This window comes from Carcharodon carcharias, chromosome 29, assembly GCF_017639515.1.
Source record: "Carcharodon carcharias isolate sCarCar2 chromosome 29, sCarCar2.pri, whole genome shotgun sequence".
Lineage (NCBI taxonomy): Eukaryota > Metazoa > Chordata > Chondrichthyes > Lamniformes > Lamnidae > Carcharodon > Carcharodon carcharias.
Genome location: NC_054495.1, coordinates 6,776,241 through 6,803,912, shown reverse-complemented (window position 1 = coordinate 6,803,912; position 27,672 = coordinate 6,776,241). Strand labels below are relative to the sequence as shown.

Below are 27,672 nucleotides of genomic sequence, written 5' to 3'. Positions count from 1 at the left end.
TATATCAATGGCAGAGATTATGTGAAGGGAGGGCTTTACTGATCTCAGTATGGGACTGACATAAGAGGAGGGAAGGCAACCTGAGCTAAGATGCAGTCTGAAATCATGAACGCAAGAAATTGCTCATTAGAGATTGAGAAACGATATTTAATGGTGCATTATGCTGGTGGCAGTTTAAAAATATATATAAAGGACACGGAGAGAAGTCTATTGTAACAGCATCTTCATGGATTTGTTGGCCTCCTGCTGTAGCGAGTCGTGAGCCAACAATGCTCTGGAAGCCAGCAAGAAGGTTACCGTCTGTGGAAGCAAAATGGAAATAATTTTGATTGTAAGCATGTACAAAGAATATTTGGTGAAATGCCTTACTTTTGGGGAATAGCATCACTTTCATGCTTTTTGTGTAGCAGCATTCTAAGCTGCTGCAAGGGTGATGTGTACTGTTGTCGTGTAATATTATATAACCTGCCAGAATCCGCTGGAAAACAAGATTTGATGTGTGCCCAGAAAATAAAATTACTTGGCTGCTGGAAATTGGAAACAATTGGATTTCTTTCTTGTGCCATGCACGGATGGAGTTCATGCCTGATAAAGGATCATTCAATGTTATTTTACACCATGTGTATGAGAATTGTTCTTCAATGATGTTGCTCAGTTGTGGATTGGTTGGCAAAGGAATGGAGTCTAGGGACAGCACATGACAGGAACTGGTTTGCACAAATACAGGTACAGTTTACACCATGTGTTGCAGGTTGATCAGGAGCATAAACATTGAATTTCATACTCTCCCCATCTTCAATGTTAGATATATGGTAGAGCCTCTGTCATGCCTGTAACAACATGTCATATTTTCAAACTTCCGAATATGATATTTACTCAATGTGGAATCGTTTGGAACTGCACTTTCTTTCCAAGATGGTCAATGTGTGCTGCAAAAGTTGGCCGCCAAACGTCATCCGGCCTGATAAGTGAATTCAGAAACTGCCACACTATCTTGTGGGGACAAACGATAAAGTCCAGCCTAGGACATTTCACCCACCCACACCCTAAGACCATTCAAAGGACATTTTGAATTGAATTTGCCTTTCTGAAAAGTTATGGATAATCAATGCCAACATCATATTTGGAAAGGGGAAATGAGAGAATCAAATGCTGGGTAGACATGTCTACTACGCCTTCATCTTTAAGTATTGTGTGCTGAGCCGCGGGATCAGCAGAAAGGGCAGGACGTTAAGAACTGGAGACTGTAAAACTATAAGGTCTTCAAGCCTGTTCCTTTTCAGGACCACCAACACTGTAAGCTGATGTTCCGGTAAAGACACTGCAAACAACGACCTTCGTGCCCTGGAAAAAGTCAATTTCTTCAAGAGAATCCTGATAACCAAATCAGCAGTTGACTCCGGCTGTTGAACTTATTTTGAAAGCCTGAGGAGAATATACTTCATCTGATGTTTTAAAAAGTACATTGTTCATCGTTATGACCACGGATCATGGACCCGAATTTCTTACGACACGTTGAGCTTTTCCGTAAGACGTGATTTTTTTTTTAATGGATCCTCAAGCAAAAATTGGCTAGCACTGTAATGCCGCCATTTGCTGATGTGGATTTGTAAGTAAATGTGTCAGTGACGGCTGTAATGTTAGATTGAGCGTGAAAATAAACAACTATCTTTATTCAAACGCACAATCAGGTGGCTGCCTGTTATTCAAATTGTACACACCTTCAAGGAATAATAAACACGTGTCTTTCCTTCAAAATTTTACTGATAACAGACAACTGAGAAGGGAACAGAGATTTCCCTGCTTCTCTCCGTCACCCTGTCCGTAGCAGCCCCCGCCCACATCCCACCACCTCATGTGATGTTTACCAAGGCGCGGGATAAATTGAAGCTAACTTGACCCAGATCTTTGGTGTTCATTACGTGACTTTGGCTTATCATTGGAATCAAGAGTAATCACGAATCTGGAGCATTACTACTGTTACCTTTAAATCAGTTTTCTCAGTTTGTGCTTTGTTTGCATTCTGCAGGGGAGTCTTATGTTTTTGACCCAAAACAACAACATTTTGCATAACGAGCCAAAGATGAAAACTCAGTTCGCAATAGAATCAAATTACCGGTGTTATTCTCAACCTCACACCCCGAGTTCAACGTCCTCAGTGGCAAGTGTTCAAACTGGACTCACGAGATAAGGTCATTTGTGAGCCAGCAGAGAAAAAATTGCCATAAAATTATTATTTTTTTGTTGTACAGCCTGACTAGTTCAGTAATGTCCTTTGTGCAATTAGCATTTCACCCCACTCACTCTATATCAACCTCCAAGTATTGGATAACCCTGAATACTATGAGGACACCTGGAGATCACACTTGAAACACAGCCTTGTCATGTGATATCCCTGTCTTGTGAAGAAATGAGGAGACATGACGCTGTGGATGCTGAAAGGATGGCTCCCCCTTGTGGGAGAGAGTGGATCAATGGGACACAGTTTTAAAATAAGGGTCATAATCAGTGCAGCCACGACCTTATTAAATAGTGGAGGAGATTTGAAGAGGCCGAATGGCTTACTCCTGCTCCTGATTCGTATGAATGTTTGTTCTTAAATGGAAAATCCTGCATTCCGTTTGTTTTTTTAAAAGATGGCAGATGACGTGTGAAAAATTCTTTCAACGTACCTCATTAAATCACAGTAAACTGACCGATCCTGCACTTGTAATCCCTGTTAAAATTAATAAGGTATTTGTTTTTTTTAGTGCACAACAATAGAGTGTGTTAAAAACAAATGAGATGAAATATAGGATGAATAGTCAGTGAATGAGTTAAAAGAATGCACAAAATAATATGCTGACCATGTAAGTAGAGTCTTCCTCAAGTGGTTTTGTAGCTTGCTCCTTTAAAGATGCAATTTGAAAAACGAAATATAAGCAGGTACACAAGAAATCCATGTAATTACTTCATAATTTAGAACGATTCGAATGTCATATATCCCACAATAAATGTTATACAAATTTACCTGAAATAACTAGCCCCAAATTAAATTTCAGGGGTGAATGTTCATTACTAACACGCGGTGAAAGAAGAGCAACTGCGCACAGAATATTCATTTCACTCAGCACTCGGTTATCATTGTTGTGGTAAAATTGAAAATTGACGCCAATATTCCATGCTGCAACAGGGGCATTGTTTAGATAGGCTTTAAAAAAAAAAGGAACCGGTCCACTAACAGAGTAAGGCAAGGAAGACCGAAACCACTACTCTAGTCTGACTTATTGCCGAATCGAGTTTACTCCAACTGCATGATTATCCTCCAGGGAAAGAACTCACCAATGTGACCATGTGTTAATACAATTGTACCAACCTTCTGCTTTCTTGGAATATTTTCGTAGGCCGATACCGAACTCTCCCCTCTTGCAGCAGGGCAGCCTGTGAGAATGCAAAACAGTTAATCACATCTCCACATATAATCGCAGTATCATACACTGACAGAGCACAATCGGAGTTCATTTAGCCCACCATGCCAATATCAGCTCTTTGAAGGTGCAATACAATTAATCCCATTCCCCAGCCATTTTCGCACACCCTTGTAAGTAAACATCCTTAAAGTTCATATCAAATATCCTTGACAAACTGATAATCAATATGATTCCTCCAGATGTTCATGTTATGCAACCCGATCATAGCAATTCGCTGCCTAAAAATAAATTTCTGCCTCACGCAGCTGTCTTTTTTGGGAACTAGATTGCATTTTTACTAACTATCTACTGATCCGCCTATGGCTGGTTACAGTTTCTCATAATTTCGTCTATCACGATATTTCGTGATTTTGAACACCTCTATAAAATATCCCATTAGCCTCCCGACTTTAAGGAGAATAAGCCGAGCTACTCCCGTTCCTCCACGGAACTAAAGTCCTACTTCTCTGGTGCTATTCCTGTAAATCTTCAGTACACACTTCTCAAGACAGTAACATTAGTCCTGAATCATTGAACCATGTACATGCCAATAGAGTGAGAACGGTTGCTTCATGTTCTGAGGCATTGCAGCTTTTGTTTCTTATTTTTCTCTTTCTGGTTTCCGGTTGCACTTTGTTCGTGCTAATTTAATGATTACTTGAGTTGTTAGGTCAATTTTATGAACTAAGGGTACTCTTGGAACAGCCGTAATCAAGGAATGAAAATTGGTGGGAATCTAGTTCTACATTTTTCAATATAACGCAGGGGAGATATAAAACCAGCTGCTGGTTCGCCATCATCTATGCTACATTCAGTGAGATGGGCGAAACTGTCCTAGGTATTTCATCCTGTGGGTGTTCCTGAAGCTGACAGATTCACACTTTGAGCACTCAATTAGCAGAAAACACCATAGTTAGTTCCAGGCAAAACCTTTGTCTCAACGTCAGCTCTGTATGTGGACGCAAATCTATTAGGTTTTGAACTTTCACGAGGAATGTACAACTCACTGTAAAATGAAGCATTCGTATGAAAATAGATACAGAAGCATATATTGGATGTTCTCGGTGTCAACATATTTTCAGTCAGACATAATTTGCACGAACGATTGCTTCTTTTCACCATTCACAAGTTAGTGAAACCTGTATTAAACAGAATGTTGAGCGATATCCGTGATGTTCCGAACTTTTTTTAAAAATAGCGTTTAGCTGTTAGGCAATTGTGCGTAAAAGCGCTCAACAAGAACTAGTTTGTCTACACTGATGTGCAAACGTAAAGATTCATAAATCTGCCCGATGTATGCTAATTTGAATGAACTTCAAATCATAAAACACTGTTGACCCCTGCAACGATACATTCAACATGGAAATGCTAAAGTATGTCACTTACTATTTACTATTGGACTAATGTTCGTAGCATTTTGCCCTCGCGTTGGTTCTTGCATCCTAAAGAAATGTAGTGCAACATAATAAAATAAACGTTTTCAGGACGATATTATATTGCAATCATGATCTGCAACGGAAATCCTATTTGTTAATGTTTTATTATTAGTGAAAAATGTCTTCCTAACTGGAAGGAACAAATTTCATTCATGCTAGGCAACATCGATATTCTTTTATTCTTTTGCGGGACGTGGGCGTTGCTGGTTGAGCCAGCGTTATTAATTGCCTATCCCTAATTGCCCTTGAGAAGACGGTGGTGAGCCGTCTTCCTGTGCCGCTGCTCTCCATATGGCGTAGGAGCACCTAAAACAGTTTGAGTAGTTGGAAGATGCAAAACTAATTCATTGCTTCAGCAGCTGTAGTGGATTGTTATCATAGCAGAGTGGCGAACTAACAGTAGGTGATTTTTGTCAATCAGAAATATAAACGATTATTATTGACTGTGTAAACATGCCTTATAAGTATATAGACTTGGACAGAGATATACACATATTTTGAAACAACATTTTGCGCATTTACTTTGATTCAATTCATCAGGCTACAGACAAACTACTAAAGGGGCAGATAACATTGACATACACTATTTACCAGCATGCTTTCTTTTTGATCAGCCACGCGCTTATCCCGCCGATCATTCCCAGAATAAGTAGAACAGCAATCACGATGCCTGCTTTGTGACCACTGCCTAATTCAGTGGTGGAGAAATGTTGTTCTGAAAATGCAATAAGAACAGATATTGAAATTAATATCAAATGCCGGAATCAATTAAACTCCTGTAGCCATAGGCAATATTTAATCTTATTTTGCCGTAGCGTTTGATTGTTGCTAAATTTCAACAATCCAAGGAATAAAAATGGCCATCATAGAGTTCTTTCGAGCCAATGTGACACGTTATTTAAATACAAGCCTGTGCAACCTCAAGGGCAACCAGGTAATTGAGTTTCTACGCTCTTGATCCCACAATATTTTAAAAAGTTATCTCTTCAGCTCTTAATGGGCCAATCAAGTGCTGAGCATCAATGAATGCAATCCTGATTTTTGGCCGTGTTGTCTTCCAACTTTTCAGGAAGTGTTTCGTTTGATTCCCAGAAATATTAATTCCTTTCCTCAACTGAAGCCTTCATTTCACATCTTGTCAACTTCCATTTTCTTGTGTCTTGAAACCAGGTGGATTTCCCTTGGCAATCCCCTCCTGTTTCTCATCTACCTCATGCATCAGTGACAACATGCCAAAACATATGGCTAGATTTTATGGGGCTCTGTGGTCCGCACACCCAGGAGCGAATAAATCGGTGACCAGCCCATCCGCACTGCTGGCCCCTTCTTGGAATTTCATATGCCGAGCAGACAGATTGAGGGATAAGTGCGGTGTTGGGGTGGGAGAGGGGCTGCAGTGGACAAGCCAGTGTCGGGAGAGGAACAGGGAGACGGAAGACCTGCCGGTCCCTCCAACGCGCTATAAAATTGGCAATATCTGTAGTCTTGAAGACAAGGTTCTAGCCATTTGCCCATCGTCAAAATGGATGCAGAAACAGGCCACATTAAATCTAGTTCGCAGGGAAATGTTCACTGTGTATCGGACAAAGTCTCAATGTGCCAAACGCCGCCACTTTAGGACGAGGAACGTGCACTTTCTAACTCAAATTACCCGGGACAGGCAACATTTCTCAAAACTTTGACCACGCGGAAAAGCAAGCCGTTTCCCGCTGCTACCATGCAGTGTCTCCGTGAGTGGTACTTTCCACTAACAGGATGCTGCCTCAGCCCAAAAAGAATGCTCTGCCTAACACACAACTGAGCACCGCCATGCATCAATTTCAGTGCCGTTGTGATGCCATGTGCTTAGGCCGTATGTCCCAGTGATTGGCTGATCGAATCAAGCAGCGTGTTATATTGGGTGTTCATAAGAGTGTTAAACGTTAAAAACAAAGGTAAAAGTACAGCTGAGGGAACAGATACTGGTATCTTGAAGCAGCATAAGCTAATATGGCCAAACTGAAACCTAAATATAATTTTGATATGCACAGTACGTCTTTAATCTGGAATTCTGCAATAGCAACGCTTTTTATTCCGACGATGCATTTGGCAACAACTCACTTTGCACATCCTCTTTTGTGCTGAGTTTCTCCGGGCCACTGACTAAATCCAAGTGACCCTGTCCTCCAAAATGAGAGCAGCACTAACGCAGAACAACTGATAACGTGTAAGGCGGTAAAGTGGGATTAGTGTCGCAGAATTGAGTTCCCACAGCTATATACATTCTTACAGCAATGAGTGGTTCTCCCTCTTTAGTGTACTGGAGACGGACAGTGTATAGGCACGCGAGGGATTTCATGCCTTTGATTTTGAAGACTGCAGCACTGTATCTGCGAAATGCTGAGTCAAGCACAGTGGTTTGCTTATTGAAACCACGCTCTAATTGCACCAAGCAAAGAAAGGGGGAAAACAGCCCAGTAATAATTATTTATATATATATTTTTTGTCACTCAAAGATCAAACGTAAGATTTTTTTCCTCAAGAAAATCAGCGCTTCTAATTTGAGGAGAAATATTTGTCGAAGCATGTCAGAAATAGTTTTCTAAAATAGCATTGGTGTATGAAATCGGGAAATCATTGCATGAGCAATATTTATTTCTATTTATGCTTCGCAGTCTTCAAACTGAACTGTTACTGCATAAATAACAGATGTTTATGCATTTCGGTAATAAAATGTCAGAGCCACTCCATGCACTTGGAACCCGATTACCGAGTCTCTGCTCATTCTTACAAACTTCACCAGTTCACCTCTTCGCAAAGTTCATATTCAAGTTAATATTAATGATGCCACATGCTTTCGGGAAAAAAAACTAAGTTTAGCTAATTTCCGGAGTTTCGGCAGCCATAGCACAATTTAAATAAATTCACAAGTAAACATCAGAATTGTGAAATTGAACCTGGGACGGGCGCAAACCAGGTAATATCATATATATTGCCAGTTACACGCCTCGCACCAAATTCAGGTCCATTTAAGTATATGAAATTCATTATTGAACGTGGTGAATAACAAGAGAGAAATGCAACACTGCCCAGCATGCATCCTTGTCCGGTCTAATATCCCTCGCTAATTATTGGCGCACTAACGTTTCAGGATAAGTCGATGTCTACATGTTAAATATCCGAAATATGAGTGCACTTTAAGAATTGTGTTTTAGCTTGTTACAGTCTATATCTATTCTGGTTGTGGTTGACTTGCAATAACATAGCACAAGTTTGAACCATCCCTGCTTAATTCAGTTTTTATTTGTAATAATAAACTTGCAAATACCAGTCAGCTTGAATAGAGAAAAGATATAATCCTGCACGATCAATCTGGATGAAGCTACTTGTGAAATACCTTGTGAAAGGGCAATGCAGAGCGTTTCTTCGAACTGTAAGCAAGATTTGAGAAAAGTGCCAGACAGAAGCAGAAGAGTTAATTACAAGCATCGGGGCTACGGGGCATGGGTTACCAAAAGAATTAAACAGGCTGCAACGTTCAACAATGTACGCTGACATTTTTTGAAACATGAAAGAAAGAAGCCCATTCGGCCCATCGTGCCTTGCAGACTCATTGAACTGTTCGTCCAAATTGCCTCACTCCCTTGATCCTGCTCAAGGTGACCTTACCGTGTATATTCAATTCCTTTCGGAAAAATAATATTGAATTTGTTTTCATCACACTAAGACAGAACACTCCAGACTTCTTCAATTTTCTGCAAAGAAAATGATTCTCATCTCCCCTAGCTGTTTCGCCAATTATCTTAAATCTGCATTGTCTAGTTGCTTATTCTCCTACCAGTTTCTCCTCATTCACTCTATCAAGCCCGGCATAATTTTGAAACCTCTACTTTTCCTCATTCACAGGAAATCCGAAATTCTTTTGAGTGTGCACATGACTGAAGTTACTCATCCTATATATCATTCTGTTAGGTGCCCCCTCCTACCTCCCCAAAAGATCAGCATACTTCGCAACGTGTGGTACAGTGAAAGGGCATATAAATGTCAAGTGTTATGTACTGAATGTAGGAAGACAAAGATAAATGGATGAACATGCCCTGCAAAGTATGTTGGTGCAAATAGCTTAGCGTCGAATTGGTGTAGTGAATGCAATAAAGTTGAATATTCACAGGAAGAACACGACAGTAGGTAAAAAACTCAAAGGTAAAATTCTACAGGAGTTTCGGGAGCAGAAAGGCCTGAGGTATATGTATGCATAAGTCATTGAATATGACAGGAACAGTTGAGTGAGTGGTTAGTAAATATACCATATCCTAGGCTTTAGTAATGACGGCATTGAGTTATGTTAAACTTGTATAGTATACTGGACCTGCCTCAGCCGCAGTATTGCATCCAATTTCAACGCACAACACTTAAGGAAAGACCTGAAGGCATTAGAGTGTGTGCAGATAACTTTCATGAAATGGTGGCAGTGATGGGAAACTTCAATTATCTTGAAAGTTTGAACAGATTAGGACTGACTGGAAGAATAGAAGTTGAGAGCTGGTTTGATAGAGGGACAAAAGTCATGGGGCACTGAAAAGCGTAGACAGCGAACAATGCTCCCATTAGTGGAAGGATTGAGGACGAAAGAAACATCGAAGACATGAGGAAAAACTTTTTCAAGCGGCTAGCAGTTGAGATCTGGAATGCATGACCAGACATTGGGCGGAGGGAGGTTCACTCGAGCCATGTGGTAACGACATTGGAATTGTATTTCAGATGCCCAGGCGAACTGTATGAGGTAGCAAGTTCAAATTCCACTGTGGCAGCCAGAGCAATTTTAGTTCAACAAATAAATTTTGTAATTGAAATCTACGGTAAGTCATGGTGACTATGAAAGCATCATCATTTTTCTTAAAAAAACATGTGCGTCACTCATTTTTATTAGGGAAGGGACTCTGCCACCCTGCCCTAGCTAACCAGCCCATGTTTACTCGGTGTATCCCTTCTACCATGAAAGCCAGTCCAGCAAGCATCCAGTTCACTCAAAGATCTGTGGCGTCTGCGGGTGCGTTAAGATATAGGAGTCATGAAAGCTTCCTGGGTATCTAGAACATACATGTAGGGTCTGCCTTCTGTGATCACGAATAAGCTGGGCGTTCAGAAACTGAAATCCTTTCCAATTGATGAATCTCACAGGCGGCTGACAGGGAACTCACAGGGCTACATGTGTGCAGTAGATGGCGCCCTGCCCTTCTGGGAAACCATATATCGTTGTGAATACAACAGCTCTGGAGGCCAGGCTTTTGCAACCATCGTGGAACATACTGGTGAGCTCTATTCAAAAAGGTATCCGTCACCTGCCATATATATTTGTGTGTCGCCAATTGTAATATTTCCCACATGACCCATTGGAGCCCTGGAATTATCTGCTGGCCAAAAAAAGTGAAGCGAAGCTGTTACCTTCAAAGACAGCTGCATGGGATGCCCTCCAAATCAATGCAGCATCAGTTGTTCATGGAGAAGGTGGCAAAAGTGAGCTACCAGGTTCCTGGACAACCGAAGGCGACTGCAGCATTGTCATCTGTACATCCCCGTATATCTGCAGAGATTTCTATATACCAGTGGTGGGCCACTGGTGTTCAATGAATTAGCCTCTCTTTGGGAGCACCTTGGATTCTTGGGACGCCGCCACATCTTACAGCTCATGTCGCTGCACACTCTGGGCATGTACCAAATGCCAATGAGCCCTTCTTCTCCTCATTGCATTAGAGCTATAAACAAGGCCGGTTGCATGCATCTGCCATTCTGCACTCTTAATTATCTCTGTCAATGAATGCATTTCAGAATTTACTGAAACTTTTCCTTCACAGGTTTCCTTCCACCTCTGGGCCAGGAGGCCAACGCAATGACTTTGGCCTGAACTCCCTCTGGGTGTGCATCCTCAGGCCTCCCGTTGAAAGCGTCGAACATCCTGGAGGACCACAAGTGGCTGATCCTGCCCTTCAGACATGACTGTGCATGACTATGACCATGTGCGAGAACCCTGTCATGAAGAGGTACTAATGTCTATAGTGTCATTGGAAAATATTTTAAAATTGCAATTGTAGTATGATCTGTATCTACATGTGTGCCTATGCGTTTGTCTGCGTGTGAATACGAACAACATCTTCCAACCTCCACTGCCAACCACCAGGTCCCTCTGTCCTCCTGCATAGCCACTGCCTCCTAATTCCACACCGTCGTGTGATCAGCGTATCTTCCAATATTACCCTTCACCCCATTATAGTTCATACGGATATCCCTACTCTCCTTCACCCCACAGTTTTCTTCAATGTTCATATCCCGACGTTCGTTGTTAGTGTGACCCCTTCCCTTCTCGAGGCAACAGACAATGTTACTTTCCGAGATCTCCACCCTCCACCATGAGACTATCCAATTACCAGCTGGAAATGCCTTCCTTGAACATGGCTGTGCCCTCTGTATCCCAGTAGAATGCCCTGAAAGGCCAGGACCAAATAGCTGAGATGAATAGCCACATCCTGCACACGATTCCCAGAACGACAGCCATTGCCCATCGAAGCCTTCCCTGATGCAAGACTGGGACCAATACATATGTCACACGTAGGTCCCTTTAGCATGGTCTGGGCACAGTGGCCACATTCCCTGGACAGTCTCTTAAACTTGTCCCCTGAACAATGTTTCACAACTTCCCCAGGCAATCTCGTCAACTTGCCCCCATGGACAATCATTCACCCTTGCCCTCTGGTCCACCTGCAACCCCTCTTCCCCAAGCCCTGCCACCATCACACACTTCACCCTTTGTCGTGCCCCCTATGCTCAGCCTTGGCGCAGTTTGTGCGATAGGCACCTGAAATATATCAATAACAGAGTAAAAGGTAGATGAAAGCAACGTCTACTAGCCTTTCAATTGTGAACGCAGTGAGAGATCGCCAATTCACGCTAGATATTTCCAGTCGTAAAACAGAACGACCAATTAGCCGCTTTTAGGGAACTCAGTTTGGACGGAGAACGTAATTTCAGCATGTTGAACTTTTAATAATCATTCAGGACATTCTAATGAATGCAGATGGGCATTCCCCACATTGCTAATCCGGAAACCTGACCTGCCTTTAACCAGCCTGCAATGTTGGGAGAAGAAAATCCCAAATTTTTTGCCTGTTGTCGGGAAACTGTTCTTGGCCTATGACTAAGAAGCTATGGGATCAGTAAGGCAAGGAGATAGCCCCAGGATCTAGTGATGTTTCCCAGGATCTAGTGATGTTGCCCAGGATCTAGTGATGTTGCCCTGCACTCACAATGCCGAGAGGTTGAAGCTGGCCAGAAGGCCATGTTTGGACAATGTGTAAGAAGTCTTCAAAAAGTGACCCTGAGGAGGGAGTGAGAGCATGTGACAAGGATCGTGAATGCCCAAAGCATCTCACCACAGACCTGGCAGCAGTGCCAATAAAGAGTTAATGACCTCGCTTTGGGCAAGGTGGGCAAATGGATTAGTACACAGGGTCTGGTAATCACAACAATGGACACCACTCATCGCTTCAGGCACCACCTCCTGACATTCAGGGGTCATTCCTAACATCATTACATCGACATCTCAACCAAACACACCTCAAAGCCATACCAGCTACCCACATGGTAGACCCGGCCACCATATACTTCCAGCGATTCAGCTACTGCACACACCACACACACATTTAATGATGTCGTGGCCTCTCTCCTGGCAGGAGAATACCCCCACAACTGGTGAGAAAGCCAGTGGACCAGAAGAGTACCAGTCCAAATGCAGTCCCTCAGTCTCAGTGGGGATTTACATTCGGAATTTGGGCAGAATTGCTACTGAACCAGTGGCATTTGGCGCAGTGTATGTCATCCTAGTTGATGGTAAGTTGTTGCCTTGTGCATTTTGCCCACTAACTTCCTACTCCCACCCTTAAAGGTGACATGAAATCAAAACTTGCAAATTTAGTTAGCATGGACAACACAGCCTCCTTTCTCTTATCCTTACTAACCCCCCCCAATAATTTTCATAATCCAAAAACTCTCAGCTGCTCAGCCCCTCCACAGAGAATAAGCTTTGAAGAGGAAACACAGTCACTGAACCTAACGGTCGCAGCCACCAGCCCAGATATTTGCACACTTAGATAACTTAGAGGTTAGTTTCAGAATCAGAATCTGCATGTGCTAAGTCATTAGGTATGCTGCAGCCAGGACAGAGAATAGGTGAGCTCCTGTGCTCTCTCATGACACCCATGACACCTCCAGTGCCTATTCAAAACCCCATGACCCCTCATATCTACCAGGCTACGCATGCACAGTGCATAACCACTCTCTTGCATCTCTTACAAGCACAGAAAATGTCAACCAAACGTGCATCCACTCATAATCCAGTGATAAAACTTCAGTCATAATGGCATAAAGAAATCTCTATGTGGTCATTAAGTTGTGAAATTAAACAACCACCCATTCAAAAAAAACGCATTAAAGAAACTGAAACCAATGGCATGAGCATAAAACAGTCAGTTCGCTTCACAGCTGTGTCAACAGATCCCCTGATGAGCTCTGTGGTTTCTGAAACTCAGCCAAGAATTCATAATGGGCTCAGCTACAAAAACAGACTATTACAGCTGAAAACAATTATCACTTTTGAAGTAAAAGGAATGGATGGAGAGGTTTTTTTCTCAAAATTTCAGTTTACACCAGGAACAAACGGCCAGATTTTTTTCAATCTTCATATCACTAAAACAGGCTCCCCTTCTCACATTTTTACATGTTTTGAATGCATAAGTGCAATTTCCAAAATGAAAATATACCCTAATGCATCTCAATACTTAAGCAGTTCTGGTCAATGTAATTGTCAACTTATCTTTTAAGGGCAGATATTTCTGATCAATCATTGAATTAAAAACATAATTAAAGCGATACTAAAACCATGAACACACACTTACATGGGTACACGGTCTTTAAAAGCACATATTATCTTACACCATCTAAACATGTTTGAACATATGTGTCAAAACGCTCAGGGCTCCAGAGTAGTATTTCCACCATGATTGCCAAATCCACTGCAGAGCCATGAACGGCATCTCCTTGGAAAGGTTGGCCCAAATGCATCAACATTGTACAGGGCTCTCAAAAGTGCATCCCCCCAGCAACTCACCCCCCCCCCCCTCCCCCCCACCGCAATGGAACCAGAACAGTTGCGAGTACAAGGTGCAGGGTCGCTATCCTGTGCCGGCAAAAGTTGCTGACAATGGGAATGGGGCGGGTATCTTAGAATCCGGCCCTGCCCGCCAATTTTATAGACCTTCTGACTCGGTACCATGGCACAAAAATCCAGCCCCATCTGTGCGGATCTGCGTTTAAAACATTGTGATGAGCCCTACTGGACAAAATAATCCGTGTTGTCAAATGTTGTTCAGGGAAGCCTGAACTTACAAGATATATTCAATAACCTATACAAAAGGTTTGATAAGTAATCATGGGGCCTGGTACACTATGTAACACCAGAATAGGTTGATGCTGTGTATGCATTTGAGTAATGTTGTTTGTAGCATCGAACCTAGCCTATGTTAAACTACCACCCTACTGCGGTCTGACACTACTCTCCTGATTTACACAGTACTTTCCAAATACAGACCCACAACAAATTTGAGGTCTGTAACTCCACCTCTACTGCAATTATAGTATTAGTCGTCCATTCAAATAAAAAACGTGCCTCCACTATATACAGGGGACCACGTTGTGAGCAGCAAATGCAGTAGGCTAAATTTAAAGATGTGTAAGTGAATCGCTGTCTCCCCTGGAATACATTATTGGGTCCTTGGAAGGTAAAGAGCGGGGAGATAAAGGGGCAACCGATAGGCCTTCTCTAATTCCATGCAAAGGGGATGAGATGTTGGGCGCATTAGAAGACTGGACCAGGACGTAATGGAGGGAAATGTTCCTACGGAATGCTGACAGGAGACGTGATGGACTAAAAAAGTGAAGGTTGGGATTTAGGAATATAATTAGCATAAAAGTTTCCTGCTAGTATGAAATGCTTTAGAATGCAACATGAAATAAAATGACAAATATATTTCACCATTAATGTGTCTCCCATTCACAGATATCAAAGTGGAAGTCTTCATTTGGAAATATACATGGAAGAAGGCCATGGAAAACAGTTCAAGGGTTAAAACAATTTGATAGTTCGATACTTCATAGTATCAAAGTAAAGGTTATTTGTGAGTGCAACAAGTGCAATGTTACCCCCAATTCTATCAGCAAAACTAACAGGACCAAAGAGCTGCACGTGCTTTCTATTCATACAATTAACTACTAAATAAGTTCACCTTTGCATGGGTGAAATATAAGTTAATGAAATAAGATTCAGAAATGTGCTACTTACCTATTACAACTTTTTGTTTGGTTGAAGCTCTGTTCCTTTTTGTTAAACCATTAAAGGGCTGACAGGTATATGTTCCAGCGCCATTCAAAGTAATGCTAGAAATGATAGGTTGTTGCCCTTTTTGCTGCAGAGAGGCATTGTTGATAAACTATTCCAATTCCACAGGTGGGTTTGAGTGCATAGAACATGAGAAAGTAATGGTTTTTCCAAAAAGGTAAGCGGACAAATCAGGTTCTATGGTTATGTTAGGGAGATCGGGCCTATCTAAAGTAAGTGCACAAATATATTGTAATAAATATATGCTAAAATGCAAAGCAGCAGTGGACTATACATTTATAGCAATCACCAACATCAGAGAAACTACGCACCCTTGTGTTTTATGCACTCCATCATGCAAACTTAAGTCAATAAGTTGTGCCATTTTCCCCGGTGCTCAATGGTGGGATCCAATGTCAGTTTTTTTTTAATTCGTTCATGGGAGGTTTCCGTCACTGCCAGGCCAGCATTTATTGCCCATCCCTAGTTGCCCTTGATAAGGTGTTGGTGAGCTGCCTTCCTGAGCCGCTGCAATCCACATAGAGAATGTGTACCCACAGTATATTTGAGAGGGTTGGGTGTGGTGGTGGGCTGGTGTTTCCAAGATTTTCTCCCAGCAATAGTTGAATTTCCACGTTACGGTGGTGTGTGGCTTTAGGTTGGGGGTTGGAGGGGTGGTGGCGATGGAGGACGTCCTGGTGGTTGTCTTCCCACTTGTCTGCTGCCCTTCTCCTCCGAGATAGTAGGGGTCCTGGGTTTGGGATGGGATGTCTAAGAAGCCTTGGTCAGCTCCTGCAGTGCATCTTGTAGATGGATAAACATTGCTGCTGCAGTGCGTCAGTGGTGGAAGGAGTAAATGTTTGTGGATGAGGTCCCAATTAAGTTGCTTCGTCCTGGATGGTGTTGCATTTCAAGAGTGTTGTGGGAGCTGCATTCATCCAGGCAAAGGTGGAGTATTCCATCACATTCCTGACTTGTGCCTTGTAGATGGTGTACAGCCTTTGGGGAGTCAGCAGCTGAGTTATTTGTCACAGAATTCCCAGCCTCTTACCTGCTCTTGTCACCATGGTATTTAGGGAGAAAACTGTTGGCGCAGTAATTGGCTGGGTTGGATTTCTCCTGCTTTTTGTGCAGCGAACGTACCTGGGCAATTTTCCACAATGGCTGGTAACACCATTGCTGTAGATGCCAATGCTGCAGCTGTACTGGAACAGCAACTTGAGAAACATAAGTCTTCAGTACTGTTGCCGGAATATTGTCAGGGCCCAAAGCCTTTGCAGTATTCAGTGCCTTGAGCTGTTTGCTGATATCTCATGTAGTGAACCGAATTGGCTGAAGACTGGCACCTGTAATGCTGGGGAACTGCAGCGAGGCCGAGATGGATCATCTTGGGACTTATGGCTGGAGATTGTTCCAAAAGCCTCAGCCTTATCTTTTACATTCACGTGTTGGTCTTCCCCATCATTGCAGATGGGGATTTTTGTGGAGCCTCCTCCTCCAATGAGTGGTTTAGTTGTCCACTACCATTCACAATTGGATGTGGCAGGACTGCAGAGCTTAGATCTGATCCGTTGGTTATGGAATTCTTTAGCTCTACCAGGTTAGCAATGGTGGCACCAGAATTGAACCTGGGGAGATTGTGGTGTAGTACCATTAACTCTGTATTTGTAATTCAATGGTCCTGCATAAGGCCCTGGGGACATGGGTTCAACTGCTACCACAATATCTAATGGACTTTAAATTAAATTAATAAATCTGGAATATAATGCTAGTCTCAGTAATGGTGACTAACCAGAGCAAACATCATTCAAAGACAGATAATCAATCTAGTTCACTAATGTCCCTTGAGGTAGGAAATCTGCGGTCCTTAACACTTCTAGCTTCCAAACCAACAGAAATGTGGTTGACTCTCAACTGCCTTCTGAAGTGGCCTAGTAAGCCATTCAGTTCACGGGCAATTAGGTATGGGCGGCAAATGCTGGCCTTGCCAGTGATAGCCACATTCCATAATTTTTTAAAAAAATAAATGCCAAGGTCTCCTGCTTCTGATGATTTCTAATCACTTTTGTTGAATACATATGTACATTTGGAGTTCAGGGATGGAGAGGATATGATTCCTGCCGTGAGCTGCAATTTTAAAATGTGAGATCTGTACAAATCTGCTGGGCACATACAGCAGTATGGTTGCATCAAAATATATTGTTCTGAGAAAAAAATCTATTAAAATTTGAGTTGGACAATTATGATTCTTTCCCTCAAACCAGTCTGAATTTCATCTTTTATCGGATTTAAAAATAAATTAATTAATTTCATTGAAAATATTCGTAATGAAACCCGAATTTTCACTGAAGCAACACACAACTGTTCAAATACTACGTACATTAAACTCGTATGCATTACATCATCTGGTATTCCCGCTCGTAGAATTAAGATTGAGACATTATGACTAATGGCTTCTGGGATCATACCACAATAGGTTCCTCACCCCCAAAAGTTAATTCGTTTAAGATTAGTCTGTAAACAAAGAAGTGTATAGCCAACACAAACTGTTCAATGCTATCAATTATCAATGAATATATATTTTATTACGAGTTCTGTCTCAAAAACATCTAAGTATTTCGAGTATACCTATTTAAATAAATAATCTCTGAGGCAATTTTCCTTGGCAATGTAAAAGTGATGAGATATTTGTTTACATGTTTCAATAAATAATCCTTATATGCAAACAATCATTTATTTCCCTTTTCGAATCTGAAATGTAGCAGGTGTGGTGATAAGTTACAAAAGTAATGATCTGTTGGAGCACCTGCAGCTACCACTTAGATTGTTTAGGTCACTTGTTACTCTGCTAAAGGAGTTGAATGCATAGCACTTGAATCGTCCATCAGACCTAAACACTGCAGATATAGTGAGAGTTCTAATGCCACCACTTAGATCAAAGCTGCTATCCATAATAATAGCGTGATTATCCTCAAGCCACTGCTATGAAACTGCAGTGCCTGATACGATGCATGTCAGAGTCACGGTGTCATTGTATTCGACTGGGTTGGTGACATTGGTGATAATATTAGATTTGTAAACAGGTTCTGTCAAAACATAGGAAATTAAGTATCAGACCTGAAATGTAAGTTTGGAGGATGGTGGATTTAGCTCCAAGTTCTAAAGGCAGCATTTCATTTTAAATTTTCATCTGTTGTTTCCTTTCGGTAATAATTCCTGTGATGCTGGTGTTAATAATTCTACAATCTTTATCCCCACCCCACTAGCCCCACGCAACCCTCACCTCCCCCTCAACACACATGCCCTGCACCCCTACACCCTCCGCCCCCAATGAGGTAAACCTGTCCCCATGAATTTATTGTTCACTTAGAATATCAACTTAAATAAATTTCCAATCATGAAAGGAACATAGCCTCCTAAACCAATTACAGACTCGGTCCTAAAATAAAATGTCCTCTCCCCGAAGACCTCGAACCTAATGTATTTATTTGAGGATAGAACATGTGTAGAGGTATCTTATAGCAGACTGAACAATTGTGGAGTTTCCCAAGATCAGCTCTTCAGATTCTAACTTCGACTCCTAGGATATTTTTATCATGTATGTGGGCTCGCGGGAGAATATAGATTGGAGACTGCAACTCTTGTACACTTACATAATGCATGTTTTAAATCAAAGCCAATTATATATTACAGCTAATACATGAGACATATAGATGGTAACTAAATCAAATCATATCATGTCAATAATATTTAAGGGAAATACATTTTAACCCACCATAATCAGCAGTTTTTTGCATAAAAAAACAAATATCAATTAAAGATAATCATACTCACAAACCATTGTAATTACTCAAGATTCTTGAGTGTCTTTGTCTCAGATATAAGGAATCCAAGCTTAGTTTGATAATCATTCTATGGCTACAAAGGTGGCCTAAAGATTGTTGACCTCTGGGCACCATTTCCATCTGTCTGTTTAAAATCATCGCAGCTGAGCTCAAAAAGGCTTTCATTATGCATTGGCGTTTGTGATTCCAAAAGAAAAAGCAGTGAGTGAAAATAAGGTATTTATCGGATCAATGTCATTGGTGAGTGTAAATAAGAGACATTTACAGACTAAAATGAAACATTTTGGTTGGCAGCCTTCCAAAAGTAGAGAGACAATCCAAAGGCTTTTTTGGTTATCTTTGGACTTGACATCCTGGCAACGATTCAAGTACTGTATCCATGCTATAATATCAAGCTCTATGCCTAATTGCTATCCTCTCTTAATGTTAATTATTGCGTCTTAAATTTGCAATGATTGTGTTAGTTTTGTCACACTGTGAACTTAAACAGTGCAAGTTCTATCTGTTGATCCCTGAGATTCAGACTGCGCAGCAGAGACTTGCACTCCAGTAATATAACATTCTGCACTTCTCATCATTCTCAAAATAAGAGCCAAACTACTCACTGCAATAAAAAACGTTTCTCCTCATAATACTTTTGCTTATTTTATTAATTACTTTAAATTGGTGTCCTTTCGTTCTCGATCCATTTCGACTGGGAATAGGTTCTCCTTAACTACTCTAACCAAACCCCTCACTATTCTGATACCTCCATGGAATCTGCTCTACACCTCCATTTCCCGAAGGAAAACAATCCTAACTTCTCCAATCTATCTTCATAACTGAAGCTTCTCATTCCTGGAACCATACTCATGAATCGTTTCTGCACTTTCTCCAAAGCCTTCACATCCTTCCTAGTTTGCAGTACTCAGAACTGGATCCAATACACCAGCTGAGGCTGAACTAGTAACTTACAAATTCAACCTAACCTCCTTCTCCTTGTACGCTATCCCCTTATTAATAAAGCCCAGAGTACTGTAGCTGAGGCTACTGATACTTCAAGCGTCAAAAAGACACTCTCAGGGAAACCTCCAGACCATGTAAACCTGTTACGTCAGAGTTGGGGAAGAAATGGTCGCAAGCAAATATTAACGAACACCCTAAAACTACACCCCACTCTTAGGGCCTCACCAGACCACAACATACTCCACTTCTCCACTTCTCCAGGGGGTGGTGATGAGGTCTCCCACTGCAAAGTGTCCCAGCTCTACAAGCCGCTGTTCATAAGGGGAAAGATACAGATTGTAACCAACCAGGACATATTTTGTGAACTCAAAACATTGTGTCCAACACTAGATTCTGCAATTGCACAACATTTACTAAACAATCCTCCATGTGTTAAGAATTCCACTGACACACGTTGTGCCTCTTTCAGCTAAACAACAAGTGACAGCCATTCGCTGATTCATTCCTCAGGGTAATGCCTTGATCAATTAAGTTCAAGATGCCTGGTTTAAATTTCAAACAATACTTGTAAAGAATACCATTTAGCCAATCATAAGCTACGAAGCAATAAATATAGATATGTACAGCAGCTTTATTTTAACTTTAGTTGAGGAATTGATAATAGGAGCTGCTACCTGAGAAGGAAATCGCTGAATCTCTCATAATGACTCCCAACTCATCTCCCTGAACAACAACGGGCCTGAAGCAATTATGCAATGGCTGCTAAATTTAATTAGATTTGGGCAGCTTTCCCCTACAGAACACTTTATCAAAATAAGCCTAATAGAAATTCACAATGGAAGCAGCTGAATTGAATGCTGATCCATTCGTCATTAGTAAATCACATGTATCATTATTACATTGTTAAAGTGTAACTGAACATATTTGGGAGACAATTGGCTGAACTACAAAAAGCAAAATACCAGGCCTGCACTCAATAAATAGCATGATTTCAGCTTAGGTTTGTAGACGAAAAAGCTAGATAACTAATCAGCTCAATGACATCGACATCTCCTCTGAGAATTGGAGCTATGAGAAAAGAAAATGATTGGCCATTCTTAAGGTACACTGTTTAAATATGCAGTGGTCAAAGGTTACTGGAGTAACATCCTGGGAGTTTGTGATCCAGAGCTGCTGCTTATGTTAGTTGCTAATGCTTTCACTGTCAGCTAGAAGGTTTTTGTTCAAATTCCAGTCCAGTGACTTACACACCAAGTCTGAGCTGACAGTTTAGTGTGGTAATCAGGGAGTGCTGAATTGGTACAGGTGCTACCCTTCGGATCACACATGAAACTGAAGCCCATTTGCACTCTCAGGTGGTCGTAAAGCATCCTATTGCTATATACAAATGAAGTTTAGAAGTGTTATCCCCGGTGTGCGGGGCGAATGTTCATCCCTTAACTAATATTACCAATGCAGAATGTCTGATTATTATCATATGGCTGTTTATGGGAGTTGGATACGTGTAAGTTGACGACCGAATTTCGAAAGCACTCTTTATTCTTACTCGAGAGTGATTTTGCAGCTTCCGAGATTGTGAAGGTTAGAATATGTTATTCGCCAGTCAGAAGAGGAATTTGCACATGTAGAATCATTGAATTGTTACAGCATAGAATGAGGCAATTTGAACCATCGTGTTCATGCTGGCCTTCTGCAGGAGCAATTCAACTGGTGACACTGAAATACTGCTAAGAAGAACCATGTTGCTGAAGTTTTTCACCTTGCACTGATCAGGACAATTACAAGAATGCCAGACGTCAGGTGATCACAACACTTCTAGATTATGAGAAAGGGCTACTGATTAATTGGCAAGTTGCATCTCATTGGCCGAGGCGTTGCCATGGAGAAAACAATGTGGAGCTATGAGCTGCTCAATATCCTGGGTAATTGAAAAGAAGGTGCAAGACTTGGGCATGTTCCTTTTGTTTGCAGAGAATGGGCCTCTGTGTGAGAATATATCTCAATCCCACCAAGCGTAAATGAGCCTGATCAGAAAATAATTCCACAGATTATGAAGAAAAATATCACAAAGCTTAGATTACAAGATGTTGGAAACCAAATAGAAACGGATTCCTATCAAATCAATTTCACGAAATTTGGTCAATTGTGTGGAAGGGGTTTCTTTCGGGGAAAAAACATCATGCCTATGTAAGGAAGCATTCTGAATATATCTTCTTTCTTGGCTTTTCCCTCCTGCTTCGCCTATTCCCGTTCATTAATCACTCCAAGACCACAAAGAACCCGCACCCTTATGGCAATGTAGATCACAGTCCCTGGTTCATATTTCGGTGGCCTGAACTATCTTATCTAGTTGCAGGATTTTAACTCAGTGACAGTTAAGGAGCGGTGATATATTTCAAAGTCAGGATGTTGCATGGCTTGGAGGAGGGCTTGCTTGGAGGAGTACCGATTCATCAGCTGAGGTAGGACAGTACGTGGTAATCAGGACATTCCCTTGCCCATGTTTGATCTGATGCCATGAGACTTCATGGGCTCCAGAGTCAATCTTGAGAGCACACAGGGCAAGTCACTCCCAACTATATAACAATGGGAAGCATTGAATTTTACTTTAAATTATTTACATTACATTGGCTCTGTCACTGCATCCCACCTACAACGCCCCCTGCCGCGCTCCCCGCCCCCACCTGCACCCCCCACTAACCCTCGCCAAGTTCCACTAGTCACAGGTTAGGTTGTGTGGTGCCATCACTACTCTGCCTGACTGCAGTATTGTTTCTGCTAAGAGGGGCAGGCGGTTTTGAATTGGGTCCCGGGGTGGGTCAGCATTTTGCAAACCCCTCAAAGTGTCTATCGTGTCTCTATCATACATGATGCGGCAAGGGAAGACCTGTGTTCTCACGGGTACCAGTGAAATCAGGGCCCTCTTGTTGAATCGGAAAGTGCCAGACAGTGCATAGCCCAAGTATGACTGTGGATTCGCTGTTGTTTGAAAGGTTACTACTCGTCATTTACAGTCTCGATTCCAAAACCTCTGGCCCTATGACCGGAGTTCACCGATGTTACTTCTTTTCACGGAGGGGCATCTGCCTGTTTCTCACCCACTTGTAATCAGGTTCTGTGGCCGCAGAGGAATTTTCTTCAGACATCAGAACAGGAGCAGTTCCACTGGCGAGAAACCATTAGCTAGAATTGTAGCTCGATGGCGCAGCTGGACTGAGTGCCAATCAGAGTTCGGGCTCCAGAGGCTCTTGATGTTTCTCACTGCTCGCTCAGCATCTCCATAGCTTGAGGACGGAGAGGCAACTGCTGACAAGAGCGATCCCATTGACCTTGGCAAATTTTCTAAAGTGCTCATGGGAGGATTGTGGTCTGCAGTGAGACGGTTTTATCTGGAAACCCATGTATGTAAAGTATAGCCAGTAGGATCTTGAACGGTTTCATCCATCACCACATAAACACAGGGCGGGACTGGTGAACTAATAGACTGCAACAAGGCAGCCCGCCTTTCGCATGTAGGGTGCTGAAAGGATGGCACAGAGGGCGCCCCTATGTCGTCAGTGGCCAGGCGGCCCTGATGCCCCGCCCCCTGCCTCTCACTCCAGCGCATTTATGGGCCGGCGGCTACTGCAACGCCAACTGGGGAATTAGCATAATAACTGTTCCAACACTTTTTTCGTGCGACCGCCGTGCACCAGGGCTATGCTGGGGAGTGCTACCCCGAAACAGGAAGTGCTAAATGTTACCCGCGCTGCAGCAAAGTCATAGAGACCGAGCATTTAACGCCTGAGCTGCGCACTCCCTGCCCCTCCCCCGCCACCAGTGAACACACATGAAGTCACTATTGTCACAAGCATAGCAAGGGGATATTCCGGGTCCGGGGCCACCCCACACTCCGTCATATCACCTCTGAACCAGCATTTTGAAAATGCCACAGGCCCTGCTCCAACAAGGGCCACTGGACGTATGAAGGTTTCTGCGAACTTCAACTTCCACAAAACCATAGATTCTTGAAATTCTCCACTCCTGATTGTGTATGAATAAATCAACACCGAGACCGTGTGTACTGATCCACCCCATAATAGGAAGCCCGTGCAGTGTCCATTCTCCAGGTGTTCTTCAAAAGCAGGAAAGCTGCAAATTGTGATATTTGAACCATTTGTTTGGAAAGGTTCGGGATACCGGAACATTTCACATAAAACAACCGGGAACATCCCAGCGAAACCAGTGTCTGGTCACCCGAGGGCAAAGGTCAATGTGATGTTCAGTCTCGACCCCCAGCCACCCTGAGTGCACGCACAGCAAACGATTCATGAACAATCCTCATCCCCAGGGCGGCCAAAAGCTTAAATGCAAAATACCGAGGGTGCTGGAAACCTGAATCAAAAACAAATAATGCTGGAAAAATCTCAGCAGGTCTAACAGCATCTGTGGAGGGAAACACAGAGCTAACATTTCGAGTCCCTGTGACTCTTCTTCAAAGCTCTGGTTAGTGGAAGACCTGCTGAATTTTTCCAGCATTTTCTGCTATTGTGGCTCTTAGTTTAACTGTGCCTTATTTTAACTGGTCGTCCTGTGTCTTTCGAACCTAATTTCTAGAACAGCCTGTGAGACACTGACCGTCCGAGTCTAATCTTATATGGCATCCCGCCCCCCTTTGTTTTTTCTGTGCCCATACCACCAGAGGTAGGTATCATCACCTGCGCAGCCATCTCTCCCCGCACCCCGCCGCAACTCCCACTCCTGTGGCCACCAGCAACGCTCGTCCACCCCCACCACCCGCACCCACGCCCCCCCACCCACCACCCCCCACCCCACACCCACCCCATAATGGAAGTCTCCCTTAGTTAATTTGAGAAAAGTTTATCACCCTTCCATTCTCACAATAACAGGACGTCTTGCAAATCGAGTCCAGGGCAGGCAGAGCATGCGCATGTTGCTGCTAATGACTTCAGCACGCTTTTTGGCGTCATCGCGCGCGCTGTGAGACAGGACGGGCCACTTACCAAGGACGTGCAGAGAGACGGTTGCTGCTGCTTCAATGCCATTAACTGGAGTCATGTTAACAGTGTAATCTCCACTGTCCGAAACTGTCACTGACTTCAGCAGGAGTGATCCGTTAGGGAGGAAGATCTCAGCCCGTGTTGTGTACTCATTAACAAAATCAACAGTTGTCCTGATCCACCGACCGACATTTTCCCCTCTGAAATCCCAGTATCCAGCCCTCACCGCGGCTGACGGCTTCACTGAAAATAATGCGTTTCCTCCGACGGTCACATTAATCCGACTGTTTTCTGTCAGGATAGTGAAACCCTGGGGCTCAGCTAAAGGAAGAAAATCAGCGTTAAGGACGAAGCAACCAGAAACTCGACACTGCATCGACTTTTCTAACACCATCCCCTGATTTTCTCTGACAATCTCTTGCTGTCTTGTTTCTCCAGTCACTAAAAGATCTGATATGAGAAAGTGATCCTCACCCACAGCTATCAATAAGCAAACAGCTACCGCCGTAATTGTCAGTCTCCCCATCCTGAGGGAATGGCGCCTGATACACCCGGCAACTGAACCGCTCTTCGTGGTGTACAGAGTAGATCAACTCAATCAGTTACCGAAAAGGCAATGCTGATGTGCTCGAGCTTTGTTCATCTGACTGCAAATTTGTGGAATTGGAGCTGTTACATAGCGTTGACCTATTTAGAAACATTGCTTGTCTGGCCGAGCTGCTATTTCGCCTCTTCACTGACCCGGGTTCGATCCTGACCTCGGGTGTCTTTCGGTGGGGAGTTTGCACATACTGGTTGCTCCTGTTTCCCTCCACACACCCCCGTTCGTAGACGTGTGCAGGCCACGTTAAATTGCTCCTGAGTGTGACCTATGATGGACTGACATCCCGCCCTGGATGTACACCGCCTAGCGCTCGTTGCCTGTCACTAGAGGCTCTGACACCCCGCGGCCCTGAATCGGAAGAAATGATTCTGAAATAGAGGAAGTGCTTGTCTGGCCCTTTACCGTTCCGTCTCCTTGGTTTGTTTTTTGGAGCCAGAGACACGAGATATTTCTCCCAGATCAAGAACTGGCACGTTGCATGGTGCTGCGCCAACCCAGTTTAGTGTGATCGCTGATTGTCTATCCCTCCAGCAATGTCTCAAGTTTGAAAAGGTTAAATGTCACTAAGCCCGAGTCACCTCTTAATCTTCGTGAGCCCCCTCTGTCCCCTGAAATCACTGCGATCCTCCAATTCTGGTCTCTGAATTACCCCGAACATTAATCACTCTTTCATGGACGGACATGCTGTTCACCTGCCTCAGTCCTAAATTCAAGAAATCCTATCCTCAACATTTCCACTTCTCGACCTCTCCCTGTTCAATAAGCTGCTTAAAACCTTTCCCTTTGACCGAAGTTTCAGTCACTTGTCCTCTTCTTTTGCCTGGGGTCAAATTGAATTTAGTAACATCGCTAAGAAGCAGCTCGTGACGCTTTATTAGGTTAAACGGACTGTATAATTGTTAGGTTTTCTCGTTTTGTTTACTGGCCCTTTGTTATTGAAAGGATGACCTTAACTCGCCAGTGGGTGGAAATTCTCCCTGAGCCGGCCGCACAAATCGGGCGCACATTGGCCCCCCTTTAAAGCCCGTCGCCGTACCCCACGGCTCTTTCCCACACTCCGAATATCGGACCCCCTCTCCGGCTTCGATCTGGTTTCCCGTTCCTATTTAAATCATTTGACGTCTTGGTGAGCATGAGGCTAACAGTAGACGGCTGGCGACAGCGAAGTAATGCGATACAGGCCACAGACTCCTTCTACGTTCAAGTGCGGCAGCAACACTGGGTGCTCAGCTCTGAATGGCCGGTGGTCAAGTCCAATGTTTATCTCCCGTCTCTATTCCATCGCAAACTGACCGATACCTTTCTCCCTGAATACTCAGTTCCTATATCCCGCCTCAGCTGACGCTTCCACTGGGGTGGGGGGGAGGGGGGGTGGTGGAAATGCTTTGCCTCCGACTGTCACATTTATCTGACTGTTTTCTTTCAAGATACTTAAACCCTGGGGATCAGCTGCAGAAAGGTAATCACATCAGTGAAGCGAAGCAGCCAAACTCGACACGGCATTTTCTTTTCTAAACTGATAATGCCTGTCATATTTTAACCTGATTCTCTGACAAGCTCTTGTTGTCTTCCTGCTCTAAGCTTTGAAAGAAATCATATGAGAAATTGATCCTCACCTTCATTCATTAATAAGCAAAGAGCTACCGCAGTCAACAGGGGTCTGATCATCCCGAGAAAACCTCGCCCACTGTCACACTCTGTACATCTCGGTGACTGACCCGCACTTCCTGGTCTGCAAAGCAGATCAGTTCAATCATTGGGTAAAGCGGCAGAGCTGATTGGACCGAATGCTTTTAACCCGACCCGAAACCTCGCTGCACAGAAAAGCAGCTGCATATACATTAGAAATTATTGAAAATATGCAGCGAAGTCGGTTTATTGTTCGTTGAGCAATGAAAACATAGTTCCTCTTTTTTCTCCAGGAATGTATTGGTTGAAAGATGAGTTTCAACTGGAAATGAGCATTCCCTGGCCTACAATTTTGAATT

At 43.0% G+C, this 27,672-nt stretch overlaps 1 protein-coding gene across 1 annotated transcript; it reads right to left on the bottom strand.

The window, feature by feature from the left end:
* LOC121271130 (carcinoembryonic antigen-related cell adhesion molecule 4-like) lies at nt 1–27,394 on the bottom strand. The gene is made up of 8 exons (XM_041176895.1): nt 27,301–27,394; nt 25,084–25,401; nt 5,477–5,600; nt 4,836–4,891; nt 3,356–3,420; nt 2,847–2,888; nt 2,673–2,716; nt 1–300 (listed from the first exon to the last, which is right to left on the bottom strand). The coding sequence occupies exons 1-8, from the start codon at nt 27,350–27,352 to the stop codon at nt 294–296; spliced, it is 708 nt and encodes a 235-aa protein (XP_041032829.1). The 5' UTR covers nt 27,353–27,394; the 3' UTR covers nt 1–293.
* Nucleotides 27,395–27,672: the final 278 nt, after the last annotated feature.